The sequence below is a fragment of the Sturnira hondurensis genome, unplaced genomic scaffold (assembly GCF_014824575.4).
Source record: "Sturnira hondurensis isolate 20B ecotype Veracruz unplaced genomic scaffold, ASM1482457v3 Scaffold0019234, whole genome shotgun sequence".
NCBI lineage: Eukaryota > Metazoa > Chordata > Mammalia > Chiroptera > Phyllostomidae > Sturnira > Sturnira hondurensis.
This window is the reverse complement of record NW_028091865.1, coordinates 449,189-468,981: the sequence shown is the minus strand read 5'-3', so window position 1 is coordinate 468,981 and position 19,793 is coordinate 449,189. Positions and strand designations below refer to the sequence as shown.

Genomic DNA, 19,793 nt, shown 5'->3' with positions numbered 1-19,793 from the left:
AGACTTCTTCTTCGCTTCGGGGGACCTGGCCACGGGTGAGGCCCTGTGGCCGCTGGTGTGGCCACAACATCCTTCAGGGTAACACCCGTTCTGGAAGTGGGGGGGTCTCTTTGGCAGCTTCCCTCTTTTCTGCGTCAAAGTTGCAACCCGGTTGCCCAGGTTTCGGAGACNTTAGTCAGGAACGAAAATCCGAGGCTGCCGGGGACAACCTGCAGGGCATGAGTGCGGCCCCGGGGACCTGGGTGGCCGCGGCTGCCGTCCTCCTGCTGGGAGACTTCTTCTTCGCTTCGGGGGACCTGGCCACGGGTGAGGCCCTGTGGCCGCTGGTGTGGCCACAACATCCTTCAGGGTAACACCCGTTCTGGAAGGGGGGGGGGGTCTCTCTGGCAGCTTCCCTCTTTTCTGCGTCAAAGTTGCAACCCGGTTGCCCAGGTTTTGGAGACCCTAACGTGGGGAAAAGGGCGGATTCTTGACTGATTTCAGGGTGAGCTTTGAATGCAACTACTACTACTACTACTACTACTACTAATACTACTACTAATAATAAGATGGACATGTGTGCCAGGTTGAAAACTGGGGAGACTCAGTTGTTGCTTGCGCCTCCGAAGAGGACGATGCTTTCGTGTGAGGGCGGATTTACCTGCCCGGGGTGAAATTACGTCAGAGAGGAGGTGTTTTCCCCGCCGGGTCCTCGGGCATCTCCGTCCATCGGCTGAGTCCTCCTTCAGTCCCAGGGTCCCCGCTGTCTGCGAGTGACAGTGAGAATCACCGCCTGGTCTGTCCCTCAGGACGTGGCTCCCTGGGGGGGGGGGTTCCAGAAAATTCTTGCGGCCTTGTGTGAGAGGCTGTGGTAAAAGGCTCGGAGAAGCGGAGGGGAGGGACCAGGTTGTGGGCTGGTGGCTCGGAGTGGACCTGCCACTGACCGAAGGGGACCGTAGCCGCACCCCCTGGGACCTGAGGCTCGGGGGGGCTGTTTCCCGTGGGATTTCACACCCTTTGCCTCTGGTTTGGAAGCCTCCTCCCCAGTGACCCGTTTTGCTGACATCTCAGAGTTGTGAGTCGGGTAGACAGTGGGGAGCCTAGGGATGGGTCCCCCAGCCCTGCTGCTGCCGTCACCCAAACTCTCCAAGTCTCTGCTCTGGACACCTGTTGGTTTTCTAACATTCCAATCGGTGCCGTGTCCATGGGGACTTGAACTCTGGTGTACCCCATGCTTCCCTGAACCGCGCCCCCTGACGCCCCCGGGCGTGGAGCTCGGATGCGGTACACGCAGCTGGGACCCATTCGGGATCCTGACCCACGGAGGACGCCCATCCCAGGGCAGACAGGGGTGTCCCGGGTCGTGGGCGGAGCCGGTGCAGCCTCTCTAGTAACTTCTTAGAAAGCGCGAGGCGGCCTGTGTTGGTGAAAGAGCTTCTGGCTTCTGCGCTCTGCTGCGCGTTGAGGGCAGGGCCGCTCCTTACCTGCGGCCGTTCCAGGGGTGCTGTGGTGGAGGCAACAGGGTGTCGAGGGTGCAGAGACCAAGCGAAGGGAGCCCAGTCCCCCCATCACTAATTGGGGGGGGGTGGGGGCGTGACCACCAGTCTCGGCCCAGGGCCCACCCTGGGGGAGGACTGAGGTCCCAGAGGTGCTCAGGGCCCCCACCCCACCCCGCCAAGGCTGCACCCTGTGTTTGAGGTGCTAGGACCTCAGGCTGGCTTCAGAAAAGGTTCCCATCGGAGGCAGCCCGTGTTTCTGACGGATCGGTGGACCCACGGCGGCCGGTAACAAACTTTGAAAAAGGGGACGCCGGGACCGTGCAGGGTCTGTGCCTCCTCATGGGGGCACACGCCAGTCCCCGGCCGCACAAACCAGTGGCGTCTCTCATCCTCGGTCCACCCTCGGCCTGTCCCAAGGCCCAGCACTCATCCGAGCTGAAGTCACGCCTCCTGGTCTGGGGGAAACGGAGATAAGGGTGATGACAGGCAGTGAGGAGTGGAGTCCGGGCAGAACCGGGGGCCCCCCGAGAGTATCTGCTCCAGTCCCACGGACTGCATGCCCCTGCCCCCTCCGGGCATGTCCCTCCCAACATCCCGGAGGCTCAGGGACGCTCCCCTGGTGGGTTACGGGGTGTTCATCAGACACGCGTGCTGGATTCCTGGTATCGGTGGGCGGGATCCGCATGGACACGGGGCCTTTGCGGGTGGGATGAGGGAAGAATCTGAGAGGAAGGCGTCCTGGGCCAGGGTGGCCCTGTGTCCAGGGACAGTGTCCTGAGAGACGCAGACCAGAGGAGAAGCCACGTGGAGATGGAGGCAGAGATGGGGGGGAGACGCCTGTAGGTCCCTGGAGCTGGAAGAAGCAGGAGGGCCCCTCCTTGGAGCCTGTGGAGGGAGTGCAGCCCTGGAACCCCTGGACCTCAGACGCCTGGTCTCCAGGACGGGGTGGGTGTGGGTGCATGTCTGTGGTTTAAGTCCCCCGACCTGTGGTCCTTTGCCACAAGTCCCCAGAACACTCATACCCCCCCCCCTTTCGGTACCTGCTTAGAATGGGCCGTATGCACGGTGGGCCCCGCGAGGGTCTTCCGAGTTTTCAACGGGGTTTGATGACTGTGGATTAGGTCATGTGAGCGGCTCCAGAGATGCTGGGGGGACAGCAGCAGGGGAGGGTCCCTAGGTGTCACCTCCATTGTCATTGGCCACCCTGCCCCGATCAGGTCTCCCAGGGAGTGTCGGGGAATTGCCAGGAAGCCACGTTGCACGCTGAAGACGGGCAGAGTCCTCCACGGCGTCCCGGGTGGGAGACAGATGCTGAAACTCAGAACAAGGACAAGGTGCAGATGGCCTGTACCCGAGCCGGACCCCGGGGACCCCCGGAGGGCCTCGCACAGTGGACGGCATGAGCTGAACTCCAGAGCAGGGCCGGGCGAGGGCGGGCTGGGGGGGCGGCCACACCGTGTGGCGGGCATTGCCGTGGGCTCGGGGTCTTGTTGCTGATCCTCACATTTCAGCTGCAGATTGAATCCACATTGAAGGGAGGAAGGAAGGAGGGAGGGAGATGGAATGGACGGGGAGATAGAGGGAGGGAGGGAAGGAAGGCAGGACCTGCTGCTCTGGCCTCACCCGACAGGGACTTTCCAAAACACGCAGCAGTATTGGATGTGACGTCCCCTGCTGTCCCCAAGGTCGCGAACCCAAATTCCCCCGCCCCCCGACCGCCCCCTCTTCTGCAGGTGGATTTTGAGGGGGAGGCGGGCCGTAGCTGTAGACCAAAACCGTTGCTATTTCAACGATGGCCCACAGCGTGCACATGTGTTCACCTGCACACGCTCCGCCCCCTGGGTGGGTTTGTGAGGAAAGAAAAGAAAAAAAAAGCCAGAACCAGTCCCAGGGTCTCCCCAGGTGCAGGGACTGTGAGGCGCAGATGTCAGGGCAACAGCAGCCTCGTGAGGTCCCCGCTCATCTGGGTCCCCATCGATTTCCTCACCTCCCCGCGCTCTGTCCCCGCGGATCGGCCTGCTCTGGGCGTTTCCCACACTCGGAATCCACACCACGGGACCGTGAGCGTCTGGCGTCTCTCACACAGCCTCCTGTGTTCGAGGTCCCTCCACGCTGCAGCCTGAGTCAGAGCCCCACCCCTTGTTCCTGGCTGCGTAATACTCCACGGTGTACTTGGACCCCCATTATTCATCCACACAGATGGACTTTCAGGAGTTCCCCCACGTACCTACCCTCACCGGGGAATGTCTCTGGGTCACACAGGGAAATAAGGCCATCAGGAGCGATCCCAGCCATTTCCTGGGACCGTCTCATGGACAACAATTAAAGCCAAATTAAGTGGCTTCTCTTTTTTTTTAGGAAAGCATTACGCTATAACACCCACGATGTCAAATTTGTCATCGTAACTGTTTGGGGGCGCCCGGCTCCGCGGCGGGACGCACGTGCACTCACCCCGTTGGGCAACCGTGCCCACCGTCATTCCCAGAACCTTGTCCTCGTCCCAAACCCCAGCTCTGTCCCCAGCAGCTTCTCCCGCCCCTCCCTCTCCCTCGTGCCCGGCCCCCACTGTCCACTGTCGGTCTCTGCGAATCTGACTCCGGGAGGGGCCTCCGGGGTGTACGGTCTTGCCGTGTTCGTGTTTTAAGTTCCTTTTCTCATGGATGGCTTGTTCGGATTTCTGGGGAATTCACACGGGCTTCCAGGAAAGTGGGGGTTTCCCACAGAGTGGCAGCTTTCGCCGAGGGAACTGTCCCCGAAACCGAGGTCCCTCTTGGCTTGCCTGTTTCTACCTGTCTGTCTCTCTGTCCTTTTATCCCTGTCCAGCTACAAGCCCCTTCCATCACCAGGGCTACCTGGTCGCCGCCGGTTCTCTCCTACAACTGGCCGTGTGCGCCCCTGCTTCTCAAAACCTCTCTCCATGGCCAGACACATCCGCAGTGACCAGTATGTGCGGCGCCTGTTTCCGGGGTGACCCCGTGTCGGAAGCACACCTCTGTGGCCGTGAGCGCTCTCCGGGGGGGGGGCGTGGGGAGGCTGACCTGGGGAGACAGGACGGTGACATGACGAGACCCGGATGGCATCTTTCATGGGACGTGGGGCCACCAGGATGCTACCCACAACCTGCCCGATGGGTCCGGACGGGGCAATGCCCGTGGAGATGGGGGACTTTCTGCTGCTGTGGGGGAAACTCAGCCACATACACCATCTGCTCCCCACGGAGCCGCTTCTCCCCCGAAGGAGGAAGAGACAGGCTAAGCCGTCCGTTGCTGAATAAGCGTAAAACCAGACAGTTCTGTGCCTCCCGGGCCGTGTGCCGAAGAGCCGGCCATCGTTCTGATCTGGCTGTTCTCACGTGTTCTTGAGATGGACGGCGACGACTGCCTCTCGCCCCGGGGCTTCCCCGCACCAGGGGTCCCCCACAGCAGCCTCTGCTAAACCCAGGGGGCCCCCAGAGGGGCCATCTGTGGTACCTGATCATTTAGGCAACCGAAAAACCAGTCTCCGTATTTCGGGGTCGGGGGGGATGCAGTTTCACAACTTCCCTTACCCCTCTCGTGGAAAGGGGCTCCCCACACTCGTTCCTGTTTGCATGCCACACAGTGGGTGGGGCCTCGAGGAGCACATAGCGGGCGGGGTCTTCCACCCAGCCGGTGGCGGGGGCTCCACAGAGCAGGGAACGTGTGGAGGGGGGTGTGGGTCCTGTGAGTTATCGTTTCAGCAAGAGTCGGCGTTTCCACCCTCTCCCGTGTTAGTGTCGGGGGTCCAGCGTCGTGAGGAGATGCTTGCACAACTTTCTCTTTTTAAAAACCATTATGATTTATTTATCTTTAGAGGGGAAGGGGAGGAGAGAGGGAGAGAACTATCAATGCGTGGTTGCCTCTCGTGCGCCCCCTGCTGGGACCTGGCCCGCAACCCAGGCACGTGCCCCGACTGGGAATCGAACCGGCGATCCTTCGCAGGCCCGCGCTCAATCCACGGAGCCGCGCCAGCCGGGGCGATACTTGCGCCACTTTCCAAGTCACCTCTTTGGTATTTCCAGCACCCACCAGGCACCCTACACAGTTATTTCAACATGACTGACTGTATTCCCCGGCTGGGTTTTCCAGGCCCGTGGCTAGTCCGTCACTGCCCACGTGATCCTAATTGCTTCCTGCTTTTCACTAGCTTCCCCAAGTCCTCAGCCTATGCGGCCACGGTCCGTGTGTTCTCTGATGGGCAGTCTGTGGGTCTGTGTACCCTGTTGCAGAGATGCCACATGTAGGAGAAACCACGTGGCGCCCGCCTTCCTCTGTGCGCCTTGTTCTCCTTCTAAGGCTATGTCTCCCGGCACCGGAAACACTGATTTCTAAAAACACGTCCACCGGGACGCTGCTCTTTGCGACGTTGTTCACGGTCGCCGAGACCTGGAAACGACCCAAGGGCCCGTCACTAGGCGAGTGGGTAAAGCAGCCGTGGTCCATTCACCCAGCCGTGGTCCAGTGCTACCGAGACCCCAAAAGGGACCTCCCGCTTGGTGGCCACGTAAAGCGTGTGAACTGGAACGATGCCGGCGCCGTGAGTCCCTCCCGCGGCCCTGGCAGAGAGAAGTTGGCGTCCCGTGGGTAGCCGGGACGTGCCCACACGAAGTTCGGGAGGCGGCCCGCACAGAGCGGTTTCTCTGTCTCTGTGAAGGTGCCTGAGCCCCCGGGAACCGCTCGCGAACCCTGAACCTGCTTGGGAAGGTGCGACGAGGAGAAGAAACCACTCGACGGCGACCCTGGCTTCCTGTCAGTCCACGTCTGAGAATCCCCGCCGCAGGCCAGGGGGGAGGGCCCGACCCCCACCTGTGCCCCCTGGAACCCGCCAGCCACGGACGACCCCATCGGGAGAACTTAGCGGACAAGGACCACAGACCCGAGGGGACCCCGGTGCCCTTGTCCCCTTCACGCCCCCGTGGCTTACCTTTTGACCCTGTAGCTGAGTCACAGTGTGGGCGAGGCTCGGAACCACAAAAGCTCGCTTCCTTCTCAGCTGGAACCTGGGGGCGTGTGGCCTTATCGGCGAGGAATTTTCCAGGCGGGCAGCGGACGCGGGTCGAAATGTCCTGGGCCTGCAAGAGAAGCACGGCTTCCTCTTCTGAAGGGCGGAGATGCCCACCCCGGTCTCTCTCCATCTCAGGGGGCTGCGGATCGACTTTGAGAGTCGACCCTTGGTTCTCGGGCCGGCGTCCAATCCACCGAGCCACACCAGCCAGGGCCGACCTTTCTATGCCTGTCTGTCTGCCTCTCACCTGTCCATCTCTCTCTCCATCCATCTATCATTCATGCTTCTGTTCAACCGCGCACCATATTCATCGAACCATCCATCCGTCCATCCATCATCTAGCATCTACGTCTCCGTTCAATATCTGTCTATCATTTGTATATTTCGTTATCCATCCCTCCATCCACCTTTCCACCCATCCGTCATATTCATCCATGCGGACGTATGTCCATCTTTCGTTATCTATCCATCCATCGCCTCCGTCAGTCTTGCATGTGCCAATCTTCTACCTATCTATCGATCGATCTATCGTGTATCTTGACGTTTCCCCTTTTAATCCAACGCCACGGGGTGGGCTGGAGCCTGCCGTCTCTCAACAGCGGCAGCTCCCTTCTCTGACAGGCACACGCCCAGCTCTCCTCCTCCGCCACGTCACCACGCCTCTGCTCCAGAATACACCCACTGACTGTTCGCAGACCCGCCCCACAGAGCTGTACCGAGGTCAGACCTACCGAGACCCGAGTGGCTCTTCAGAGACCGAAAGACCCACTAGTCCTCCAGCTTCTCCTCAAGCGGTCACGTGTGGCGTTCTGAGGGGGGACCGTGACTTTGGTGCGCGGGGGGACAGCGCCCAACGTCCCTCTTCGCTCCCACCAAGGACGGTGCCGCTGGACGTGCAGTTGGGATTCAGCGGGTGCTACAGACAACGACGGCTGGTCTCGAAAACGCCAGGACAAAGACCGCTCTCGTCCTGCTGTGGGTGGGGGGCCTCTCAGCTGGGTAATGGGCCTGACCCACCTTCAGCTTCTATCCACCGATCCTTGGGCTCCTCACTCACGGACTTAATGACTGGCGGGTGTGTGAAAAATTCTGGGTTTCATCGGTCCTTTCAAAGCGCCGTAGGACCTTTATTTCTTTCTAAAGATTTTATTTATTCATATTTAGAGGGGAAGGGAAGGAGAGAAACATCCACGTACGGTTGCCTCTCGTGCGTCCCCTGCCGGGAACCGGCCCGCCACCCAGGCGTGGGCCCTGACTGGGAATCGAACCGCGATCCTCTGGTTCGCAGGCCCGCGCTCCATCCCCCTGAGCGACGCCAGCCGTATGATCTTCATGACAGGCGCGCGTGGACATCACTGGACAAACCCAAACTCTTTTCCGCGTCTCCTAAAGCCCTCTTCTATTTTCTCCCCGCCCCCGCCCCCAGGGGAAGTATCGCCATTTCACATCATCAACTTCAATTTCGAAACGGTGCAGGTGACGTGGAATACCAGCGAGCACGCGGGGACTAATTTCACTTTCTGGTACAGGTAAGTGCCGGCCGGGGACAAAAATAATGAACAGCCACGCCCTGCGCTCAAAGGCCTCCTCTTCGGAGAGATCCGCAGTGGGGGGGGGGCAAGAGAGGAAAGCTCTGAAACGCGCAGGTCTAAGGACCAAATACGCGTGTTTCTTTCTCCCTTCCAAGCGCAAGCACGCTGCCGCAAGCCTGACCACGTGACGGCCGAGTCACACGCGGAGCTGCCCAGATTCTCGCCCCGGCGTTCACGACACACTCTGTTCACGGTGGGGGTCACTTTCAACGTCTCGGCAGGCACACTTTCCGGGAGGCCCGCTGCCTGGACACACCACCCGCTCCGCCACCCTCGCAAAGAGGATTTCAGGATCCCCTTTCAGGGTATCGGGACAGCAGGCTCCACTTCCTAAAACCACCTCTTTCCGTGGGACCAGCTTCGTTTACCTCGCCGTGCGCCCCGGAAGACGTGGGTGCCCACGTTACGGGAAGGGTGCTCCCCACATGCATTGAGTTCAGTTCCACAGACCTGGGCGTGTGACGCGCTGTTTGATCTAAGAGATTAGGGCAAAAGGGTACAAAACAGGGACATTTTTAAGATGACTTGATTCGGAAAGCAAAACTCCCAGGAGGAAAAAAAAAAAAAAGGAAGGGCTGGCTTCTCCAGAGACGCCCCAGAGATGGGTCGCGGGCGGCGTCCGGGCGTTAGTTTTTAGTTTCCTAAAGTTTTGAGCTTCTTCGAACCCCAGACGGTCACCCTCTGTCCAGCCCGGAGACCGGACGTCTGAGATCATGTGCGTGGATTGTCTCGGGGCTGCAATCCCTCCACCTCTCCCGGCTCAGAGGGCTCCAGACGTCCCCGGGCTGGTGGCCGCGCCCCTCCCGTCTCTGCCTCTGTCTCCACGTGGCTTCTCCTCGGGGTCTGTGTCTCCTCTTCTGTCCCTTCTCAGGACACTGTCACTGGATGCAGGGCCACCTCCTCTCAGATCCGTCCCTCCTCCCACCCGCGGACGCCCTGTTTCCGCCTGTCCGCAGGTTCCTGGGACTGGGACGCGGGCATACGTTTGGGTTGTCACCGCCCAGCCCTCTCAACAGAGGGTTTAAACACTCGGGCGAAGGAATGCTTTTCTGTCTGGAAGGCCCCCGATCGGAGCCCGTGGCCCGCAGACACACTACGAGGCTTCCGCCCGAGACAGCCTACAGCCAGGCGTTCTCTCTTCTCCCTTCTCCCTGCAGGTTCCAGGGTGACAATTACAGCCAATGTCCCAGCTACATCCTTCGGCACGGTCTCACCGTGGGCTGTCTCCTCCAGGCCACAGCGGATTCGGTGATGGACTTCTCCATCGGCAACGGGACCCACCCCATTTTCTCCGACAGCAAGTGGATCGCCGACTACCGTGAGTGCCCGGAGGGCAGAGGGCTGCTCCTACCCCGGCACCAAAGAGGCCGGCCTTCCGGAAGGTTCTCTCTCCACACGCGCACCACAGACAGAGATGCGTGCGCCCGAGGGGAGACTCCGCGAAGGCTGTCGCTGGAGACCGTGAGCCAGTGACGTGGCTTTGGTGGTGTCCCCCCCAATGAGCCGAGAAATACACCCTCCGCGCACAACACCCCCCCCCCCCCATTTGCGTTCCTTCGGTGCTTCGAGGTGGATTGTTTGCGTAGGATTAGAGAATACCGCAGACGTGGAGAAACCTTCTCTCCAAACACATATGCTTTATTCTATATATCTGGGAAGTAGCTTTTTTTCTTTTCTTTTTAAATTAGGGATGGGTGTCCAGGCCGCCTCTCAGAATCGGAGGCGACCCACGGGGCCCCCTGCTGACAAACGCACTCAGAGACACGGCATGAACTCCCTAAGGCAGCCACGGCGTCCTCCCAGACGGGGTGGCTATCAGGAAACCCCTCTGGCCTCGCCATGTGGGAGGCTAGGAGAGCAATCTCCGGGTGCTGGCCCGGCAGATTCCTTCCCGGCGCTCTGAGTGAGAATCGGCGACGTGCCCAGGCACAGCCCGGTCTCTTCTTCCCCTTTCAAGGACCCCAGCCAGACGGGGTTCGCGGCCACCTGAACGGCAAGACAGCCTCGTCTTCCGTTAAATAGCGACATCTAGAACCATCCTACTTCCAAAGGACACCATATTTGAGGTCCTAGCGGGGGGGGGGGCATTAACATGCTTTTTTTTTCTTTTTGCGGGGGGCGGGGGGGAGGCACCAGGATTCAACCCATCACAGAAACGCAAGTTGGTCACGCAACTTCAGGAAGCTCCTTCCGGGCACACGTACCTTGGTCAGTCCTTGGCGTCCAGGGTAAAAGCTCTATTATTATCAAGGTCCTGCAGAGAAGGGACCCGCACACCCCCAAAGGAATGACCGTCGGAGGAAAGGCAACGCCAGCCATCTCACCACGGCCACCGCAGAAACGGGGGTGCGGTCCACCATCTCGTCACAATGGTGACGGTCCCCGTGTCCTCTCCCCCAACCCCTTAGTGAAACCCAACTCCCCGCGAGACCTCCAGTTTCACTGGCACGGGGAAGCCATCACGGTGACGTGTTCCGATCTGCCGCACCGAAGACTCCGGTACGAAGTCCAGCACAAGAGCAGCTTTGACCAAGAGTGGCAGGTGAGTGGCCGGGGTGGGGAGACAGCCCCGAGATGCTGCCTCTAGAGACATCCACCAGTTGCCTCCCATCAGCATCCGGACCAGGGATCGAACCCACAACCTCTTGGTGGTGCCCGGGATGGCGCTCCAACCAGCTGAGAGCCCCCCCCCCCCGCCAGGGCTTTCTCGGTCTTGCACGCACGCACGCGCCTCTAGTCCCACGAAGGACCCCATTTTCCCAGCAGGACACCCGAGCTCTGTCCTCAGGGGGGGTCTCCATGAATGGCATTCCTCAGGGCACATGGGTGCACGTCAGCCGGGGGAATGTCCTCCCTGGGGTGGGCCGGTGTGCAGTACCGTTGGAGGTGTCACCTTGACGGTGGAGCCGAGCAGCACGCAGGAAAAGCGGATGAGAGTTTCGGTAAAACTCGAGAGCGAGATGGCCAGGGAGAGAGTGAGGGGGCGGCACCCCCTGGGGGAGACACCCTAAAATGGGGACACACAGCAATAACAGTCCAAATGACGGCGAAACACCATCAAACGGAACTGAGGCGGCAGGGAGCCTGTCAGGAAAGGGGGGAGCTCAGACTGTGTGGCTGGACTGACTGGAGCAGAATCAATTCTCCTCAGAGAAATGCAAGATTTGGGCCCCCTGTATGTCACCCAATAGACGAACAGCCCCCAGACGATCGATCGTCCCTGGCTGGGATGCTCAGCTGGTTGGAGTGCCGTTCTCTATACAAAAGGGCCGCAGGGTTGATCCCCAGTCAGGGCGCACACCTGGGTTACGGGTTCGATCCCTGGTCGGGGCACCTACGGGAGGCACCCGATTGAGGTTTCTCTCTCTCTCTCTGTGTCTCTCTCTTTCTAAAAGCAATACACATATCCTTGGTTGAAGATTTTAAAAAAATAGGGCTACATTAATATAATACACCATTAAAGAGCCACAAGTGGACGCTTTAAAGAATATGTACTGCCCTGGCTGGTGTGGCGCAGTGGATGGAGCGCCAGCGTGGGAACCAACAGGTTGCGGGTTCGATTCCCAGTCAGGGCACGTGCCTGGGTGGCAGGCCAGGTCCCAGCAGGGGGCGCCCCAGAGGCAACCACGCACGAATGTTCTTCTCCCTCTCTTTCTCCCTCCTCCCCACCCTAAAAATAAATAAATGAACTCTTTTAAAAATGCATATTTACGGATCAGTAGCCACGCGCACGGTGCAACATTGTATTCTATCGGTTGCGGGAAGGGAACGATACACATTCGTTCACGGCGGCTACCTTTTAGCAGGTTAAGTTTCTCCACGTGCTGCCCTTCTATTTCGGAAACAAACGCTTCCTCTGTTCAAAGGACGACTGGCGGGCCCTGAAGCACTCTCCACTGGCACCTGGACTCGTCTCTGTGGTTAAAGGATTCTGCTGTTGTTGCTGCCAACCAATGCACCTGTTCGTCTCTGTTCCCTGCAGTCCAAGGAGGAAGACACCTGCAACGTGACGCTCCAAGGCTTGGACGCCGGCAGGTGTTACAGCTTCCGGGCCAGAGTGACGGCCCAGGAGGCCAGCTACGGCCCGCATACCTACCCCAGCGACTGGTCGGAGGTGGCCCACCGGCAGAGGGGCGAGCTGCGAGGTGAGGCTGGTGACGCGGCCACGCGGGCCGGCACCGGGGGGGGGGGGGGCACAGGGCACCTGGGAACCCCGAGGACCTCCCTCCTTGCCAGGAGGTCAGTTTGAAGGCAACGCCTCCGCTCGATTTTCTCTCCAGCCGCATTTTGCATCGGGGCTGATTTTTAGTGTTTGCGTCTCGTAAGCTGGCAACGGGAAACAATAAGGATTATTTGCGAATGGTGTTACATTGACGTAGGCATACCTGTGGGGGTGGATAGATCTGCAGGTTAAATAGGTGGATGATAGAAACAGGTAAATAGGTCGCTCAAAGATTCATACGTAGCTGATACGGATAGATGATGGACGGATGGATGAGTAGGTGGACGATATATGATAAGTACATACCTTGATAATACATGATCAGTGGAAAGATGGATAGATGGATTGGTGACACCTAGGTGGGAAGATGACTGATGGATGAGTGAATAGATAACTAGTGGGTAGATGGATGGATGGGTGGTAGGTGGATGGATGGATAGAAGACTCACAGCTGGTATGCAGAAGTGAGCCTGTGCACCCTCAAACAGCCTGGCAAGGCCAGTGCGGAAGGGCGGTGCGATGAGCCCACACCACGGGCCCGATGTACGTCTGTCCGGGGACACCTTCTGCCCTTCCAGGATGCTGCCAACCCAGGTCCCAACTTCCCGGCCCTGACAAACTGACATGCGTACACAAGACAAAATGGACGTGGGCGTGGGAGCTCGATCAGAGTCTCCTGTGATAAACCAACGGCGCGCCACCTGTTTTGCTTTAGATTCCTGCGAGAAGACACCGCCCTCCTCCAGATTCATCGTCGTGTACGGCATGGTCGCCGCCCTGATCGTCCTCCTCCTGCCCCTGACGCTGTGGAAACTGCACAGGTGAGGCCCGTCCTCGCCAGGCGCGCCAGCCTCACCGACGGAGGGGTCCGTTCTAACACGCCCGGGAAGGGGGAGAAGAGGGGGACCCTCGGCAACGGTCAGTTGGCTGACCACCACGTCCCCCCACGAGGCCCGTCCAGTTTTTACGTCCAGGCGCAGACATCACAAGACAATATTCTCTGAGACCGTACACAGCATTTGAAAAGTGTTCTATGAATTCATTTTCTCCGTGAGCTGCCCACAAAACAACGTCACCGCTGCTCTCCCACCTGGGTTTAGACTCACCTGCGTGCAGGTGTTTGGTGGTTATGAGTCGGAAGGTGCCGATGCCCAAGGTTCCGGGCGCCGTCCTGGTTTCTTAGGAGACGGTTCCCATAGCAACGGGGGCAGTGGTATTGACTGTCGGACGGTCCAGGTGTGGGCAGGGCTGGCTCCTCCTGGGGCCTTGGTGTGAGGGCGGCGTCTCCTTCCCGTGTCTTCACCTGATCTTTTCTCCACGGGCGCCAACAGGCCCGGGATTCCTCTCTTGCCACAAACACACCGGCCCTGTGGCATTAGCATCCCCTAGGTTACACCTCTTAGGCTCTGCACCCGAGGGTGCGCGAATTAATCGGACCGGAGACAGATTCCTAGGAGGAGAGGCATGGGTTTCCTCATCACGGTACGGCGTTCACACGCAAGAGGGCATCACAGAAAAGAACCAAAAGCCCCCCAAAGGCAGTTAGTCTGGGGGCAGTCGCACAGCACTTTGAGGGAGAGGGGACGGGAGCGAGGGCCACGGGCGTGGAAGCGGTGCGAGGTCCCGGCCGGGGGGGGTNGGGGGGGGGGGGGGGGTCGGGGGGGGGGGGGGGGGGGGGGGAGAAACGCACGGAGGAAGTGAGCAGCAGATAAAGGCTTGCCGTGCAGAATTATCTCGTCATCGCGGCTGGTGGTGCCGCTCCTTCGCTTCCTGGAAAGGGGCCGGGGGCGCCTTTACCAAAAAAAACCAACCAAAACACAACAACTTCTGCGAAAGGGGAACTTGCTGTGTTTGGGGTTCTGGGGGGAGGGCAGACAGCCCCTCTCAAGTGCCGCCAAATACCCAAAGTGGTGCACCTCCGGCCTCCCCTTGGGGAGCTCAGTGGGTCCTTAATTACCTGGTAAAGGGCTTCATGCCCCATTGTTCAGCCACATTGTGGGGGTTAGGGCTCCGACCTAGAGATTTGGGGATGCGGGCAAAATTCAGCTGAACGCATCAACGAAGAAGGAATAAAGAGGAATCACTACGGGCCCGAGAGGTGCTGTATGACCCTCAGCTGACACCCCTGGTGGGCTTCACGTGGGTGGCCGGGGGGGGCAGGGTGCCCGTGGAATCTGGGGTCCCGGTTCCATCTGGGCGCCGAGTCCCCTGTGTGAGCAAGCTCTCTGTGTGCCCTGCAGAGTGAAGAGGCTGCTGATGCCCCGCGTGCCGGACCCCAAGGTCACCTTCCCCGGGCTCTTCGAGTCCCACCACGGAAACTTCCAGGTAAGCGTCACACTGTGCGGGCTGGCCTGGTGGGCTGGCTCACGCCCTCACGCCTCCCCGGAGCACCGAGCTAAACGCCAACGCACATTCCGGCCACTTCGTCCAGTGCCCGCGAGCCTCTGCTGGTCTCAAACCCGCGGCTTGTCATTTTCATCTTTCGTTCGGAGAGGCACAGACCCCAGGCATCCCTAAAAGTGGGTTCTCTAGAAATCGGCCCCAGAGATCTGCGCCCCGCCGAACCGGCTCTCCTCACACACCAGGGAGGCGTGTCTGCTCCCCTCACGCGGAACGCGGGCCGCCCATGTTTGCTTCCCAACATTCACTGCCATGGTTATTGCTGGTGGAGAATTAGGGGGGAGGGGCCGCTCCCACCTCAAGGAGCCCACCAGAGGCCCCAGGGTCCAGCGGGGATTTTATAGCTCAATGTGATAAGCGTGTTCTCAGTTCCCTGGGGAGGCCACACACCAGGGGGCTCAAAACGTCACACAGTCACCCTCCCCCGTCTTGGGGACCAGGCCCCTGAGGTCCAGGGGTCCCAGGGCTGTGCTCCCTCCACAGGCTTTGGGGGGGGGCGCTTCCTGCCTCTTCTTCCAGCTCCTGGGGGCTCCAGGCATCCTGTCCCGCGCTGGTGGCTGCGTCCCTCCCGTCTCTGCCTCCGTCTCCACATGGCTTCTCCTCTGGGTCTGCGTCTCCTCTTCTGTGTCCTTCTCAGGACCCTGTCCCCGGATGCAGGGCCACCCTGACCCAGGACCACCTCCTCTCTGACTGTTCAGTAATCCCACCTACCCAGACTCTATTTCCGAATAAAACCACCTTCCCAATTCAGAAGGTCAGGACTTGGGCATATATACACCTTTTGGGAGAAGCAGTGTGTGCCACTCATCTTCCTGCAGGAGCGAAGCGAATTTCAAAGCTGACTAGGTATAGAGGAGGGGGGAAAAAACCAGAATTAAACAAGAGAGGAGAGAAACCCTACACTCTGCTCTCTTAGGTTCTGGGCTGGCGGTGCACAATGCACCAAATGGACAAAGGACAGATTAGAGAGACACAGTAACCAGACAAAAGGTCCATTTCGTAGGCCCATGAGGCAGGGAGGGGGTCACGGAAAAGAAAGGAAAACCCCAAAGAGGGGGGTCCCCGCGGGGCTCATGCCATTTCAGGGGAGGATTGGTGGAGCATGGAGAAGAGATTGGACCAAGGAGAGGGGGCGGGGCCGGACCAGGAGAGGGGCGTGGCCAGACAGGCGAGGGGGCGGGGCTTGTGCCGGGTAGGTGCGGCAGGCTGATGGCGAGCTCCGAGCTCCGTTAGTTTCCTTAGAGCAGTGAGGCCCGTATGGGTTCCCAAGGGACAGGAGAGACCGTTTCCAAGCGCGAGTCCTGCGGACAAAGGGGAAATCCGCGCGCTGCTTTGACGCACCCACAGGGCGGGGAGCTCCTGCGGTGGGCGCTGTTTGCTGATGCTGCTTTCAGCTCCCCACAGCCTCCCTGCCACGCGGGGGTGGCGCGGCCCCCTCGCCTTCAAGGGAGAGAGCCGACGGAGCACACGGAAAGCCCTCGCGTGCTAAAGCCACTGGCTCTAGACTCGCGTTGTGTCTGAGGCTGGCCTTGCACAGCTGTAGGTTTGACAGCTGCTGTGCTCCATGGGGGAACCCGCAGGCTGCTGTGGACACATGTGGGGGCGCTGGGGCAGGGGCCCTTTGCTCCCCCCACTGCACCCCCAGGCAGCTCGCTGACCCCGGGTTTCCTGCCTGCGTGAGACTTCCCGTGCTGTGTCCCCACAGGAATGGATCAAGGACACGCAGGACATCGCCCTCTTGAGTAAGGTAGAGGACAGGGAGCAGGAGTCTGTCCTGACAGAGCCGCTCCTGGTACAGCTGCCCACGGCCAAGGCCGAGATGCCCGTGGTCACGGTGACAGACCCCTCGCACCCACAGACGGTGCAGAAGGAAGCCACGGGGGACCCCGACCCGCTGCCCTGCCCGCCCGCCCCAGGCAAGGAGCAGGTCTCTCTGGGGGGCTTCACGTTTGTGGTGGATGACAACGCGTATGTGACATTGTGAGGCGGCTGCAGACGGCTCTCCACCATGCAGAGCCAGTGGCAGGTGCATGTGGTCACAGACACACCGAGGAGATCTTCCCCGGGGACTCGATGTCCTCCCCGGTGAAGGGGACAGACACCCCGGACCAATGATGCCCACGTGTGGGGACTCACCGAGCCCCCGGCCGCCCAAACAGTGCTGTGCCCGACTCAGCTTTCACCCCACGGGCCACGTTGTCCCAGGGCTGAAGGTGGATTGCATCTGGTCTTTGGTTTCAGCTCCCATATCTTCCGGGCTGACCCCTCACCCCCACCCCGATCCTCAACCGACGATATTTTCCATCGATTTGAGAGAGAGAGGGGAACAGAGGGGAAACAGAGACAGGGAGAAAGAGAGAGAGAGAAGGATGACGCTCCCATCTGCTAAGCCACCCAGCCAGGGCACGGTCAGGGCCCGGGCTGCCCTGACACCCCCTTCCTTCCCCTACACCCTCCACGTCCCCCCCTTTTCCCGCACGAACCCTTGGGAGCAATGTCCTGGGTGTTTTGTTTTCTGGAACCTATACCCCGCAAAGCGGCCAGAAGCTATGGGCCTGGAAGGCACCCTAGTTCATCGCTGGCAGCCAGCCCCCCGGCTCTTGCTCTCTGCAAGGGCAACACCCCCGTGGGCGAGAACTGGGGCATTTCCTTCTGGAGTCCTGGCTCCGTTGGTGACACAGGGGAGACAGCACAGTCACCAGAAGCATCGCCTCCCGTGGACTGGGCCTCGCCGGTTTCAGCTGGCCCCTGAAATCGAGAGACAGAAGGAGGGGGTTGTCATGAGAACTATCGCGGGGCTCACATCAGGGCTGGATGTAACCAGATAGAAGAGAACGCTGGCGCTGTTATCTCCGGGGCTTCGTGATCGCACAGGAAGTTTGTAGATGGTTCAGATCTGGGGCTGGTTCAGCGGGCGGGGCGCTTCCTTCTCTCCGTGTGCAGAGCGCTGCCAATAAACTTCGATCGCACACTTGGACTCTGTGTGTGTTCTTGGGGAAATACGGTGAGAGAGAGAGAGAGAAACATGCCTCAGAGCCTGTCTGCTCAGGACACCAGGGAGGGTACCGTTTAGTACTGAAATAGCCGAGGCGCATCCCCGGCCACCCACTGAGCAACAGCAGGCAGCGAACGAAAGCCTCTCACCCCTTTTTACAGTGGAAAAATAAACACCTCGTTTTCTCCGGTCTGCGATTCGGAGGCAGCGCAGGCTGGCGGCACGCCTTCCTCTTACGGAGAGGAGACAGGGCCGCTGCTTCCCTGACGTCCAAGGGGCAGGGCGAGCTCCTGGTCTGGGTGGGTGGGTGGTCCTCGGTCAGAAGGTGGGAACTGAGACCGCAGCCAGCGGGCTCTGCGTGTGCCCTGCTCCCCGCTGCCCCGGGCTGGACCTAAACCTGGTTTCTAGGCCCCCGCGAGCCTTCAGCACATGGCGCTTGCGCCCAGGCGCGCTCATGACGCAGCGTGCGCAGCGGCTCTCCGTGCGTTCTTTACGAACGTCCTTCTTTTGTTAACTTTTAGGGTTTTTTTTTTCAGTTCCCATGTATGGCCAACGTTATTTTCCCCGGGTGCAGCATACTTTTGATGAGACATTTATGGGACTTATAAAGGGGTCCCCCCCCCAGCCAATATCTCCAGCACCCACCTGGCCCCACACAGAGTTATTCCAATATTACTGACTCTATTCCCTGCGCTCGACTTTCCATCCTGTGACTGGCCTGTGATGATGAATTTATACTTCTCTGCCCTTCGCCTGTTTCACTCTCAGCGCCCTTTGTGCATAAGGGCCCTTCCTTTCCCCCTGCTAACAGGTGTGTTCTTCCAGAAGGTTCCCACCTCACCCGCTTTCAGGGCGGCCTGTAAGCCTGAAATGCTAACCACCATCTTGCCTCCCATTTCTCCGTAAAACCACACACATAAGGGTGACTGACTAGGATTTATCAGGCCCCTCCCCTCTGAGGAGCCTTCCCGGAGCCTCTTCCTGTTTCCTTTTGGTCCCTGTTCTTTTGTGACACCGCATCGAAGAAGCTTATGAATAAAATGCTTTGGGGACATTTACCTTTTATACTTGGGGTGCGCTGGCTGCCGGTCGCCTGCAGTCCGGAGCCCAGTCTAGGGGAGCCGTGGACGCAGGAGCCCGCCGTGGCCAGACCTGACGCGCACACACTTGCGCCCCCGTGTGGGGTCGGCTGCTACAGGGCTTACGGTTGAAGACAGGAGCTAAACCCTGTTTTTTGGTTGTGAGGATAAAAGCTTAGCTCAAGGCCTCAGCGGCTTCTGGGGACGGGTGTCCCTCCCTCTTTCCTGCCACGGGTGGCTGAGGTTTGTCAGTCACTGCTGTGTTTTTCCCTGAACACTGGTGACTTCGCAAATGGTCCTCAGACGTGTCCATATCCGAACCTCACGGCCCTTCCATGGCAAAGGGCGTGAAGCCAAGAGGCTGGGATGAGGTCGTCCTGGGTCAGGGTGGCCCTGGGTCCAATGACAGTGTCCTGAAAAGTGACAGAAGAGGAGACGCAGACCCTGAGGAGACGCCACGTGGAGACGGAGGCAGAGACGGGAGGGACACGGCCACCAGCCCAGGGAGGCTAGGAGTCCCCGGAGCTGGAAGAGGCGGGAAGGCCCCTCCCTGGAGCTGGAGCGCAGCCCTGGGACCCCTGGACCTCCGACGCCTGGTCTCCAGGATGGAGACGGGATGCATCTTTATTGTTTTCACCTCCCCAGTTTGGGGTCATTTGTCAGAGTGGCCCCCAAACCCTCAAATTGCAATGACACCCCCATCCCACCCCCCCAACTCTGCATCCGTCCTCCGGGCTCATTTCTTCCTCCCTCAGCAGCAAACAGCTCGCCGTCGTCCTCGGGGAGGACATTCAACAGCCTATGGGTTGTCACGAGGCAGCAGTAGCAGTGGGCCCAGAACTGAGCCCCACACCCACACGCACACGCACCCGCAAATCCCTCAAGACCTGTGGATGCTCCCTTTCACGAGAAGTTCCCGTGTGACTGAGAAGCACGAATCATGGACTCCCATCACCCGGGAGATAAGCCAGGGGGGCTGGGGGGGCAGGCAATGCCTTCTGTGGA

At 59.8% G+C, this 19,793-nt stretch overlaps 1 protein-coding gene across 1 annotated transcript; it reads left to right on the top strand.

The window, feature by feature from the left end:
* The first annotated feature begins 204 nt into the window (after positions 1 to 204).
* On the top strand, positions 205 to 17,043 carry CRLF2 (cytokine receptor like factor 2). Its single transcript, XM_037027727.1, has 8 exons — positions 205 to 306; positions 7,927 to 8,029; positions 9,250 to 9,410; positions 10,501 to 10,634; positions 12,075 to 12,237; positions 13,030 to 13,135; positions 14,555 to 14,639; positions 16,420 to 17,043. The coding sequence occupies exons 1-8, from the start codon at positions 219 to 221 to the stop codon at positions 16,696 to 16,698; spliced, it is 1,119 nt and encodes a 372-aa protein (XP_036883622.1). The 5' UTR covers positions 205 to 218; the 3' UTR covers positions 16,699 to 17,043.
* Positions 17,044 to 19,793: the final 2,750 nt, after the last annotated feature.